Source organism: Mastigoproctus giganteus, chromosome 5 (assembly GCF_048544385.1).
Source record: "Mastigoproctus giganteus isolate SK-2022 chromosome 5, ASM4854438v1, whole genome shotgun sequence".
NCBI lineage: Eukaryota > Metazoa > Arthropoda > Arachnida > Uropygi > Thelyphonidae > Mastigoproctus > Mastigoproctus giganteus.
The window spans coordinates 184,593,836-184,607,101 of record NC_143579.1 but is presented as its reverse complement, the minus strand read 5'-3'; the positions used below and the strand labels follow the sequence as shown (position 1 = coordinate 184,607,101).

Genomic DNA, 13,266 nt, shown 5'->3' with positions numbered 1-13,266 from the left:
TATAGGTTTGGGACAGCTAGGCTACGAGGAAATAAACTCGGCCACATGAATTTTTTATTTTTCTTATGTCAAGATTTTTTTAAAAGTTTTATTTCCTTTATTTGAAAGATTTTTATCTGAAATTTTTTTCCTTTTCAGACGGAAAATTGAAACAAGGAGTTACTAAGATTTTTCAGCCACACGGCATGAAAATCATGTCCTTGAATTTACAGATGCAGTGATATGAAAACTAGATATTACAAATGAGATACTCCAATTTCAATAAAACAGCAACTTCATCCATTTTTAGCAGAGATTTATCAAGAAAATCACACAATATTTATGTTCTCTACCTTGCAAACATAATTAATATTTATATTTAAAAGTAATTTATTTATTTTTATAAATATATATAATTCTTACCCAAACATTCTTCCATATTTCTGGTACAATTCGAGTTGTTTTAGATGAAAAGTCTGAAAGGGCGAATAAATAACAGTTATCTGTAATTACAATGAAATTCTCAGTATGCGGAAAAATCTTAAAGAAGAAATGTTGTTAATGAATCCCCCAGTAGTGGATTAATTCAGCACCAGTTAGGAATAGAATACGCAAAAGGCCAGTAGCCAAATGTAAAATAATATGCAAAACGTTGGTTGTTTTATTTACTGATTTCGGTTATTCTACCGTAGGAAAGGGAAAATGACCCCGATACTAGGACCCCCCAGGTTACTCACTCTATGAAAAATAATTTTGTAATCATTTGGTTTTAACAAACCATTTTTCTCGCTTGAATTGTTTCACTATAAAATCATTTCTTAAGAAAAAAAGTAAGTTTCCAGCTGAGTAAGCTTGCAATTAGCCTCCTAGTGCCGAGACCCACTATTCTTGGGGCATTATTATTATTATTATTGTGGGGGGGGGATAAGAATGATTATTTATTCTCTCGCTCGACAACTGTGGGGGAGGGGAGAATGAATGACGATGATTTTTATTTTCTCGTCTTATTTATCCTTATTTATTCTCTTTTATACTCTTTATATATTTTATATTTATAATCTATCCCTTGCTATTTATTTTCCCTTTACCTTGGAACCACAAAAGGCTGTTGTTTTATTTCTTTATTCCTTTAAACAGGGGGGATCTTCACTTCCCTTCCAAGGCCCACATGCAATCTGCTGCATAATATATTAATTCCGTTAATTTTATCTTGTTTGTTAATCAGAAGATCCAAGTACTGAGGACTTTATTTTATTATTTTTTCTCTTTACTAGTTTCCCTTGTTTAGATAGTTCTCATTACTTACTATAGCTCTGAGGTGTCACTCTATTAAGACGAAACAAGGGGTATTAACATAAGGATTTATTTACCATTTGTACAACAATTATTCTAAATTATTCATGATATCAAAATTTTACAACACAGTAATTATTATTATACATGCAATGGTGTCCTCCCTTAATAAATATTCTATCCTATACACTTTTATATGGTCATATATATATATATATATATATATATATATATATATATATATATCCCTTCCAACATATACTGAATAACTCCAATAATTTTTCACTCTCTCTTACATTCTCTAAGGAGGAAATTTCTACCGAATACAATTCACTCTGTTAATAGCAATTAGACAATTAATGATCCCAACTCTTTTACTTTTAACACATTGCTTTAAGTTTCTTACCAATACCTCTAATCACAGATAAGTAACGTACTCACTCACTCTCTCTCTCTATATTTCTATTATATCTTATTCTTACAATATAGTAGTCATCACGTTACAATACTTCTCAAGCTGTCCTGTCCAATTTTCTCCCTTGGATTTCTTTATAACACAGTTCTCGTTAGTAAAATTCTCTAAACTGACTTACTTGATTTCTTCCCACTCTATCTGGAAGAGTAGTTGATTTCCGGTCCTTTCGGTCTTTCAAGGGTGCCTCTTCTCCGATCCGCTAGGCTTACAGCCCTTTTCTGCCTCCACGTCGATCTTCCCACACTCAGGACTTTCTCCAGGTCATTATGCCTTTCGCGATTATCTTTACCCACTAAACTAGCATGATCGGACTTTCCGTAAGCGTTTCCCGCGCTCCCAAAATATCTTTCCGCCACTCTCTCGCGCCTGTCCCCGGGACTCTCCTCCGGATCCTTTCCTTTTCGGAACTCTCACTCTTGGGCTCTCCTCTCCTCCGTGCATCACCTTTTTGTTTCCCTCCACTCCCTTATTTTTCGTCCAATCATTTGGTAGTCCTCCATCACTCTTCTTTTTCATTCGCTCATTTCTTATTCCTTTGTTTTTAACCAGATTCTGGTAGGTCAAACTGCCTTCTTTGTGATGAGAGCATCTGGGTGCTACATCATCACTATAATTTTATCTGGGACTGTCCGCTACTACTTACCTTTTAGTTCCGCTTCCTTTCGAGACACCGCCCTTGAAATTATTGGAGTTCCTTCCAAGCCGGCCCGTTTGTACTTTGTTTACCACTCGAACAAGGTGTGCTCTCTGATCTTGGGTCTCCCCTTTGGATGGAGTCCGAAACCGTTCTAGGGTGTGGGCGTTCTTTTGTCCCCTGCTGCCATAAGTTCGGTACAGCCCTACATTCTGCAAACAAGTACCGCATCAAAATTGGCCTACCTATTGTACTACAGTTTGGTCAGCGCCCCCTCCTGCTGCTACGCTAATCCGGTCCCTATTGAAATGTACACAGCGCAAGCAAATTCTGCTGAGTGCTTGTCTGTTTTAAACATTAGATATGATATTTATCAAAAAATGATAAATTTGAATATCGTAATATAATATGTAAGAATGGTTCTTACATTATTATTATTATTAGCCACATGGTACAAGAAGCCTGAGGCTTATGCCAAAAGAAATTCTGAACCAACAACAGAGAGAGAGAGAGAGAGAGAGAGAGAGAGAGAGAGAGAGAGAGAGAGAGAGAGAGAGAGAGAGAGAGAGAGAGAGAGAGAGAGAGAAGTAGTAGAAGGGAATAACCAAGAAAGAGAAGAATGATGATATCCAGCTCAGGACCCTGAGTGTGCAAAGCCCCTGGGGTTAATTTGCGTGTTGAACAGCTGAAATTTAAAACCTGTAATTTGTGGACTTCTCGGCAGTTCAAGTTAAAATCATTTCCCAGACACCGTTTCACTGCTGCTGACATTTCAGTGGGATGAAAATCTTATGGATGGAAAAGTTAACGAAATGAAAAGGAAATAAATGTTTCAATCCAATCTAATACTACAACCAGCTTTTAATTTTAATTAGATTTATCCATCTAGATGGCTGTCTTCCGAGTACAGAAATACCAACAGCATATTGAAACTATCGCCTAAAAGCTGTTTTATTTATTATTATTTTCTTTAACTTGAACATTAAAAATTGAAATTGGTGAAAAATTCCAATTTCGTCTTTTCAGAAATACAAGAAAGGACTGCAAGTTGAGGACAGAAAGTCTAGACATCTGAAGCGTGGTAGACTTCCTACAACGCGATGAGATAATCAATGTATTGAACGGACCTAGTGTACAGGGTATTCTTTCAGTGTAATTACATAAATGATCAACTTTTACGTATTTAAGTTTTAAAAAATAAAAGTACTTTACCTTGCCAAATACCTCTAGAAATGTTCCAAAAATTGGATAAGGCTTCAGACACGGAATACCTCTTGATTGCCAATAGTTGTGTGTCCTGGTGAGATAACTGAAATAAAATACAATATATAAGAGCCTTCATTTATCTCACTTCACGTATAATTCTTTAAAACTTGCAGAGGGGAAATGGCCCTTTCACCAGGTGGAGAGGGGCCCTTCCCCTCTCTCTGATTTTGAACTGATTGAGATCGGAAAGACTTGGTTTTAGGAGAAGTGGTATGTGAGAAAACTTTTACAGGAATCCCTACGAAAGTTGTAATTTTCAGGAGCAAATTCAGAATGCCTGTGAGGTAAAATTTCATTAATGTTTCCCATTTTTAATGATCCTACCATTTTCGATGAACAGCAGCATTTTTGAATTAAAATGGCGAAAGCTTACTTATTTATATTTCATAATTTTAAATTGTAATTTTTAAATTAAAAACTCCATAATTTTTATTATAAATATGTTCAATTAGAAGGTCAGATTAGTATCTTTCATTTGGCAACAGAATGATTTTTGTTAATTTTGCTGTCTGGTAAAAGGTAGATCACATAAAATACAGGAACGTATTCTTTAAAATCAATCGGCGCATTTGTCACACACAACACCACTTTACAATCCAGAGATATTGAGGAAGCAATTCGGCACTCGGATCTACGATGGCATATGTCATTAACAATCCATACAAAAGAGGGCGATATTATTTCTTATGCCAGATTTCTTGGAATTGGGTTAGATAATAAGCTATCTGGGATATACTAATTACTACTACACGCAACAAGACTTCCCCACTGGCGGTAATCTTTGCTAGATCCGAAAAGTGGGTATATGTTCCCTTCTCAGACTAAAGTAGAGAGAAAAACAAGAAGCAGTTCACTCATTGGGCTTCCCACTCGGTACTAACGCTCTGAAAGAGAAGGCTTGTGAGTGGCCGTAAGCTGCCAGCTCTTTTCCTCTCTTTTTTAATTCGGATACCAATCGCTAAGTAAACTTCACGAGAATCGATTCCATTCTCAAGGTAATCAATTTTACACCTGTCTTGGATTGCATCACGGAGCACGAAATACAAAGAACATCCTCAACATCTACCAGCTGTTCCTACAGAAATCTGAGACTGTCTTTGTTTCCAAACTGTGAACACAGACTTCCTTCATGTATTCAGGTCCTTTTGCACAGCAATAGAACAAAAAAATACAACTTTTTTAGGAAGCTAACCTGAAGGTCCGTTTTTCATAAAAGCCATCGGACAAAGACAAAGGAACAAAAGTCAAAAAAACCTTCCATTAAATTAAAAAATTCAAACTCACCGAACAGGTTCAAGAAACTTCTGATAGAATACATTTGAAATTCTAATAAACTTAAGAATCAGCTTTCCTAAACGTTACCTTCCATAACTCCTGAATATTCAGGAAGATAGAGTAAATGTGTTACCAATGTCTAAATACGTTGGCTAAATGTACAGCGCTCAAGAATGTTCTTTGGTGAAAATGGAGATATTCTGCAATTTTAAATTGCAGCTACTTCATAATTTTAATCATAAAAATGTTCATAATTCAATTGTAAATAATCACGTGAACCACGTAACACACGGATCGCTCTCACTATTTTCGTTCCTTCAAACTTGTAACAGATGATATTTGATTGGTTGGTTGGTTAGTGGTTTGATTTATTGGTGCAAGGACTATTAAGGCCATAATGCACCTATTACAATATTAATTAGTATAGGTTTGATAAACAAAATAGCGAGGTGGATTTAGATTAGATGGAATTTTTTTATTGTTCTCAAGAAGGTAAAGAGATCGTTTATATCAGGTCAGTCTCCGAGAATTTTCTGTAAAGTAGGTTGATTTGAGGAACACAGATGTGAAAAAGCTGTTTGTCGTTCTCTTAAGTATAATGGGCAAACGGGAATAAGATGTTTTACTATGAATGAAGGTTGACATTTGCTGCTTAGTGGAGGATCGTTCCGTGTGAGTAGGTAACTGTAACCCAATCCGCAATCTAGAAGAAAGTACAACTTCTTCCTTCCTATTCCCTCTGAGGCTTGATGTCCACAGTTTGTGATCGTTTTTAATTTTGAAAAATTTATTGGTTTTGTTCTCCTGCCAAATGTACAGCCATTTTTTTCTTCTGATGTTAATGGACTCGCATTCTTCGCAGAAAAATCTGCTTTTTCGTTGCCTGAGATTCCAGAATGTCCAAGAATCCAACAGAAGATTATTTTTTGCTTGTTTGTATGAAGCTGCGCTAAATTTATTTGAATTTGTTGTAAATAGGGGTGACTTGAAGCAAGATTGAGCCCTTAAGGAGTCTGTATAAATTATGGTTTCAGGGTATGAAGACTGCTTTACATTCTTTATTGACATCAGGATAGCGTACAGCTATTATAGTTTATTTTGTTTATTATTATACAGTTTATTTTGCAAAGGTTTATTTTTATACAAATTATACCATTTTGGTGTGAAAAGATATTGCCGTATAGGATGATGTCGGAAACTTCTGATCTTAGCTGCATAACTTAATAGCAGAGCATGCCGACGAAGGAACAGGGGTGGTTCATGTGCTTCTGTATAGAGACTGAACTGGTGATGAACGAAAAGCTCCAAGGGCAATTCAGAGAGCATTGTGATGTACAGGATCAAGCCATTTTAAAACGCTCTGTCTTGCTGAGTCATATACAGGAGATCCATATCTATTTTTGATATAATTAGTGAACGGTATAGGTGTAGCAGCATGTACCGATCAGCACCCAATGACATAGCAGAAATTGCCCTAAGTAGATTCAGCTTTCGTAGACAGGTTCTATGGATATGCTTAATGTGCTCTAAAACACTTAATTTTTTATCCAGAATTATTCCAAGAAATCTAATACTTTGTTGATAAGTAATTGGATAAGAATCAAGTTGCGAATCGGGATCAGGATGTAGATTTAGTTTACGGCAAAGGTGTATTGCTGTTGTTTTTTGCTTTGAGAGTCGACAACCATTATTTTTTGCCCACTGAACAAGCTTGTTAATTGAAAGACAGCTTCAAGGTACAAACCTTGAAGCTGTCTTTCAATTACACGCATGTTTTGAGAGTGACATGAGATTGCCAGATCGTCTGCATACAGGTATGTATCCACTGAGTCAGGAGTGCGTGTGGTTATTGAATTAATCCTGATGGAGAAGAGCGTGGCAGTAAACACAGAACCCTGAGGGAACCCCACTTCTTGCACAAATGTCTGTGAAGAATAGAAAGAAAACGTACTTGAAAGGACCTATTGCCCAAAAAGTTCCGGATAAATTTCGGAAGATGACCTCGAAGACCGGATTCATAGAGATCGTGAAGAATCCGATATCGCCAGGTTGTGTCGAAAGCTTTTCAATGTCAAGACATATCATCACTAGGTGTTCATTCCTGAGAAACGCATTTCCTTCAGCTTTCACCATGAGGTAAAGTGTTGATCTTCTTTTTCGAAAGCCATATTGATTTCGACTTAGGATATTTTCTGTCTCTAGGAACCATGTCAACCTGGTATTAATCATTTTCTCTGTCTTTCCTAAACAGCTGGTTAAAGCAATAGGCCTCTAATTTGTTGGATCAGAATGGTCCTTTCCTGGTTTTGGGAACGCTAGTACAATGGAATAACACCAGCTAATAGGGTAGTAATCCTCAAGAAAAATTCTATTATATAATTTCAGAAGAGCAGACTGTGACTCTTCACTCAACTGACATAACATTGCGTAATAAATTCCATCAGGGCCAGCAGCACTGTTTTTTGATCGTAAAAGTGCACTTCTTAACTCTGTCATAGTAAGGGGTACGTTATACGGAAGCTGGCGTGTAGTATTGAAATTTAGATTACATTTTTCTGCCTGTACTTTATGTGGCTGAAAGGTTGGATCGTATGCAGTTGCAGCTGAAAGAGTTTCAAACGTTTTACCTAAAGAATTAGCAATTTCGAGAGGATTACTGATTTCTTTCCCTTTTAAAGTAGAATCGGAGTAGTTATAGCAGGGTATTTTCCATTAATTTTTCTCACTTTATTTCAAACTGTTTTGATGTCAGTGGTTCTGTTTATAGTGGAGACATATTGGGACTATGTCTCTTTTTTGCTTATACGTTGCATATGACGAGATTTAGCTCTTGCTCTTTTAAATTTTATCAGATTAGTTGTGGTTGGGTTTTTACGAAATAAATTCCAGTATTTATTCTTCTCTTTTTTGGCATCCCTACAGGCTTCATTCCACCATATTTTTGGATGCGAGCTGTCTTTGGTAGATGATTTGGGTATGGCAGATTCTGCAGCTGCCATTATTTTCTGAGTGGTGTAACTCAACGCAGAATCAATGATGAGAGTCTCAATGGTTTGAAAATCTAAATGTGCCAGTGTTTTATGTTTCATCCAGTTAGCTTTGTCAAACTTCCAGATTGTTTTTATTTCAGTTTGCGGTGGAGAGTTAGTTGAAAATGTGCATAATATTGGAAGTGGTCACTGTTACGTAGGTTGTCAGTAACTGTCCAGTCAATAAGTGGAAACAAGTTGGGTGAGCATATTGAAAGGTCAATTGCAGAAGTTGACCTAGAGAAGAAATGCATATATGTGTGACTGCCATTGTTTAACAACGTTAAGTTGTGCCTTTCAAGAATTTTTTCAATCACTTGACCTCTCATATCAAGTTGTAAAGAACCCCATAAGGGATGGTGCCCATCCCAGTCACCCAAGATACAAAAAGGTGGTGGTACCTGAGTGACTAAATCATCTAAATCAGCTGTTGTTGTTATTTGGTTTTTAGGAGCATTAGCAACTAAGGCCATATTGCTCCGTAGCGGTGGTCATTCCCTGACCTTTCCGTATCCTCCGTATTTGGTGGTGACGGGCTCGAACCCCGTTCTAATCAAGGAGGTTGTGCTCTCACTGCTGCTCCTGCCCACGGAGGCGCCATCTAAATCAGCAAAAGTGTAGGAACGATTGGGTGAAAGGAAACAACTGTTATTGTTATCCCGATCCTGACTCGTGCAGCGATTGCTTCTAATGTTGTTTTCAGAGGGATAAGTCTGAAAGGAGTTCTGGAGTTGACTACCATTGCCACCCCTCCATGAGCTATATTAGAGTTGTTCCTATCTTTTCTAATCATTATATGACGTTTTATGCTTATAGATATTTGGGGGGGGGTCAGATTTGTTTCCTGTAGGCAAGAATAGCAGGCTTATATTCTGTAATAAGATCATAAACGTCATTTAAGTTGGCTCGCGACAATTCCACTGTACAATTCTATGTATTATTGAGTATTATCAGGTGTATCTGTTTGCTTACGGGATGCAGTTTGTTTACGCTTGTCTATTCTTGTTTTTTCTTTTTTTTTTTTTTTGGGAATATTGGTCTACTGATATCCATGTCTTCCTCTGCATGTATTTCGATAAGTGTATCATCTTCATTTCATTTTGTATCGATGTCCATGGTATCGGTTCGAGATTTTTGACTCTCTTTCAGAACTTTGTTTTATTGGGTGCTGTACAGAGGTTTTATCTGGCGGTATTGACAGTGGCGTGTTTATTGAAAGACTTTTTTGCTTTTGCGTAGAATTTTCTTTCAGTGAGGAAAGGACTGATCTTGCCCAGTCAGATATTGATATGCTTGGAGAAACTGAGCAATTAGTCTGTACTGTTAAAGAGCGCTGTGGCTTTTGCACAACTGATGCATAAGGCGATTTAGTGGACTGTTTCTTTGCCTCATGGTATGGCACTATTTTCAACTCTGTATTTTTGGATTTTCTTTTCCCTCTGCCATTGGGTGCACTCCTTTGAGTATGTCGAATGATTTCTTTCGCAATTTGGACAGCACTGCGTTTCAGTAGTGCAGTCTGTGTGTATGTACTCTTTTGAGGCACAGGTGGTAACACATCTGCAGACTGCTTTGGAGTGCCCAAACTTCTGGCACTTAAAACAGCGGACTGGGTTAGGAATGTAAGGTCTAATTTTACATCTCAAATAACCAGCTTTTACGGTTAATGGCAGAGTTGGTGTACTGAATGTGAGAATCACTGTCCGAGTAGGAGTAAGTACTCCATCTTTCTTGATGTTTATTCTTCTCGTATGTATGACATTTTGATCGTTTAGTTCTTGAATGATCTCTTCTCTGAAACGTTAAGGAGATCCCACTCCGCTATTACCCCTTTAGAGGAGTTTAAGGTGGTATGTGGGGTAACCTTTTGTGGGAATTCCACCAAATGTAGATATTCTAAGTAGTCTTTGTAAGTGCTTATGTTCACTCATCTCAACTAGAAGGTCTCCAGACCATTTTTGGAGGGCCAGCCACATTTTCCATCATTAGAACTATTCGTACAACTGTATGAAAAGTTATAATGGCGACCAGAACTGTAATTCGATTGAATTTTCCCACGGGGAATCGTACTTGATAATTATTCTTCTGCCAGAAGCTATGACGTCACTACTCACGCGATGCACTGTTTAGATTAAGTTAGGTTAGCCTTACTTTCAAGTCTATTATTGAAATGAAATTTCATGCAAAGTTATAAAGATAGCACATATCTCGTTATAACTGATGAATTACAAAAAACTGCTTACAAATATACACAGAACTAGTATTCATTTACATTTAAATCGGTCATTTGCTCATTAATCTTTTAATACATGCTATTACAGTAAACTCTCTAATCCAGTTATAGTTAATCCGGATAGAAATATGAAAAATTCTGTTCAGGGTTGAGTACTTTGAAAAACATGGGATTTAGGAAAGTAGATGAGTCACTCTGACTGCGCAGAGAGAGTTGGACCATGCGTTTGGGATGTCGAGATTTGAAAAGTGGAATAAAAAGAGAACACGGTACTTTAACTATCATTAACAAGCTCAAAGTGATAGAACAACTTAAATTATGTTTCTGAAAAAGAAATTGCCGAATAATTTGGTATTTTTAATAGACTGCGTTAGATATTAAAAAACAAAATGAATCTATAAAGAAGTTTTCTTTAAAATTCGATGTGGGAAGTGATAAAAGCAGTGCATCAAAAACACTGACAATGAAAAAGCCAAAAGAAGTGTTGCTGGAAGAAGCTGTATTTAAGTAGTATCCATAGCAACGCTCAAGTGGCGTTGGAGTGCGACGCCAGCGCCACCTGATAAATGTATTTTTATAGTTTTTAAATAAAGGCTTTACAGTGATATATTTTTATTTATTTTCATCAGCACCACCTAACTCAATATCTAACAATTCCATCTCTCAATTAGCTTTACAACTTCAACCAATCGAGTACTAACTAAACATTTCCTTATATATTTCTTGTAATTTCTTCAACTTCACCCTTAATTTTTTCTTATAATCTACAAAGTATTCTTAAAATAATATACAAAGTTGTATGTTATTTTAGAGTAGAATAATTTCCGATACAACACAGTTCAGAGGACTTTTGTTCCTTCTCTTTCAAGGTCTCTTTGTGCGGATTCCTTCCAGGGAGTGCGGTGAAGTCTCTCTTCTTAGTTAAAATCTGCCATGTAGTTCTTCCAGTACTCTTATTTTGGGAACAGTGGGCTGTTAGTACTAAAGGAAATTGCCACTGCAGTAGTAGTAGTCAGGGGCACTGACTGTCTTGGTTTGTTACCCACCTTCCAGATCAACTTCTAGCAAAGGAAGATGCCCGACGACAGATAAGTTAAACTTTCCCTAATAACATTACTGCTTGAGGAGTGACTGGACAAGAAGTACAGTTTTACTTTACTCTTTTCGATACTTTCTCTCCTAACACTGAGACGTCTCTCTTTAACCCAGTTCTGGAAACTCTCCTAGAACTACAACAGCAACCACTCAGAACAGCAACAACAACACTCAACTTTTAGCGCGAAACTTTATTTCCTCCTCATTCACTTATCTCGACCTATAAACTGAACTTTCTGTTTATACTCCGGCACGACAACCAAGTTAGTAGAGTTTACAATAAATCGTCAATGCAAATATTTATCGTATTTAGTTGTCACGGGCTTGAACCCCGGTCCACTCAAGGAACGCGTGCTATGCACTCTCGCTCCTGACCACTCGGCTACGTCAGGCCCTTCTAATTTAAACCTGACCCAACCACGGTGTTACTCTTTAAACTCGCTCTTCCCATACGTCCATAACTCCCATCCTGTTTTTCCCAAACAACGGAACTCTTTCATCTTTATCGACAGATCTCCTGCTGACCATACCTTTGAACATCTCCATACAGATGCCCTCTCCAAAATTCATGAAGTGCCGCGTCCTCAAGTTGTAATAGAAGGATTAAACTATTGTCGAGAACTTAATTTTAACCTACTTCTATACCATATCATTGTTCACCATATTCCTCAAATGCCCTACTTCCAGGCTTACTCCCACTAATCGAAATATTTCCGTAATGATTTTCTTTATTCCTGAAGTGCTTCCACCAACCATTCTTTCTAAGAGAAGTATATTTGTGAGACTGTCTTACAAGTGATTAAACGCCGATGCTCTCAGAACTAACTATTACACACTAAGAGTACTTACAAGTACGAAGCAACCAAGGCCAACAGCGGCACCACGTATAACAACCAACCAGGAACGCCAATCTCGAATAGTTCCATCGTGGAGATGGACTCGAACTCCGTGCCTGAGGAAATTTATCGAAATGCTCTCAACAGCGACAGGAATTCACTGAAAACACAGAAGGCGCTTAATGAGCCTTTATCCGGGATAGCTGCGTCATCTCATCTGCGGACGCAATACATGCGCTGTTGGCGATAGTTGGAAGTACATGACGCAACATAACAGCACGTGACAACATCCTTTCCAAGCTCGCGTTGCATAACCGTGCGGATAGCGCAGTAACACCGGTTTACGAACAGAATCGGAATTGTTTTTCTTTAAGCAACAGGTGCCAATTATTTGAGCCCATTGAGGAATGCTGCAATGTTCTGTTCCGATAAGGATATCAGAACGAAATACTCGATAAAAATAACTGACAGATACTATCAGTTCACGGGCTGCCTCCCCTGCCATATTTTGCAATTATTTCTCTGCGAAAACAAGTATGAATCATACAAATCGTATGCGCAAGCTCTAAGAGCGACTGTGTTAATCTTCTTTATTATCCCCTTGGTAGAGGATTTTGTGGATACCATACAGGTAGAGAATTATGCACGCGCACGGAGTCAGTTGCAGTAACAACCGTCGCGTTCAGCTGCTATAGAAAATAATTGTAAACTCCTCTGGCATTACATCTGTCCAGGAATACATAAGCAGATAAGGATTAGTTTACCGCATGGTAATTTAGGTCAAGAAGCTCTTGGTGACGCGTTTTAAATGCCGTTTGTTTGTGGGATGAAGACTCCTTCACCTTCGCACTGAAACAGCCAACTGAGTTAAGGTCGAAAAGTCTCGAAGTTCCTCACATTGTCAACGGGAACCGAATCCGGATTTATTGCTGAAGGTTGCGAGAAATAATTCGAGGAATTATTTTTCAACCAAATACGTGTGGAAGTCCGGATAAGTTTAACTGCATCTTCTTTGAAACTTCTTTGTTCGGCTTCGACTAGAAATTTTTAGGGAGCGCAGAAATCGAGACGACATGGATGTGTTGGAATTATGAGGACAATGATCGTGCACTATTCAACTATGTACCATGCATTCGTTAGCAGTTTCTGAG

At 37.6% G+C, this 13,266-nt stretch overlaps 1 protein-coding gene across 1 annotated transcript in view; it reads right to left on the bottom strand.

The window, feature by feature from the left end:
• Positions 1-12,374, bottom strand: part of LOC150085917 (cytochrome P450 3A8-like) — a 71,673-nt gene extending 59,299 nt beyond the window's left edge. Inside the window, exons 1-3 of the mRNA XM_090374298.1 lie at positions 12,129-12,374; positions 3,594-3,690; positions 403-455 (exon numbers count right to left, since the gene is read on the bottom strand). Of these exons, the coding sequence (XP_090230424.1) occupies positions 403-455; positions 3,594-3,690; positions 12,129-12,205 (227 nt within the window). The 5' untranslated portion in view covers positions 12,206-12,374. The remainder of the gene's footprint in view (positions 1-402; positions 456-3,593; positions 3,691-12,128) is intronic.
• Between the last annotated feature and the right edge of the window lie 892 nt (positions 12,375-13,266).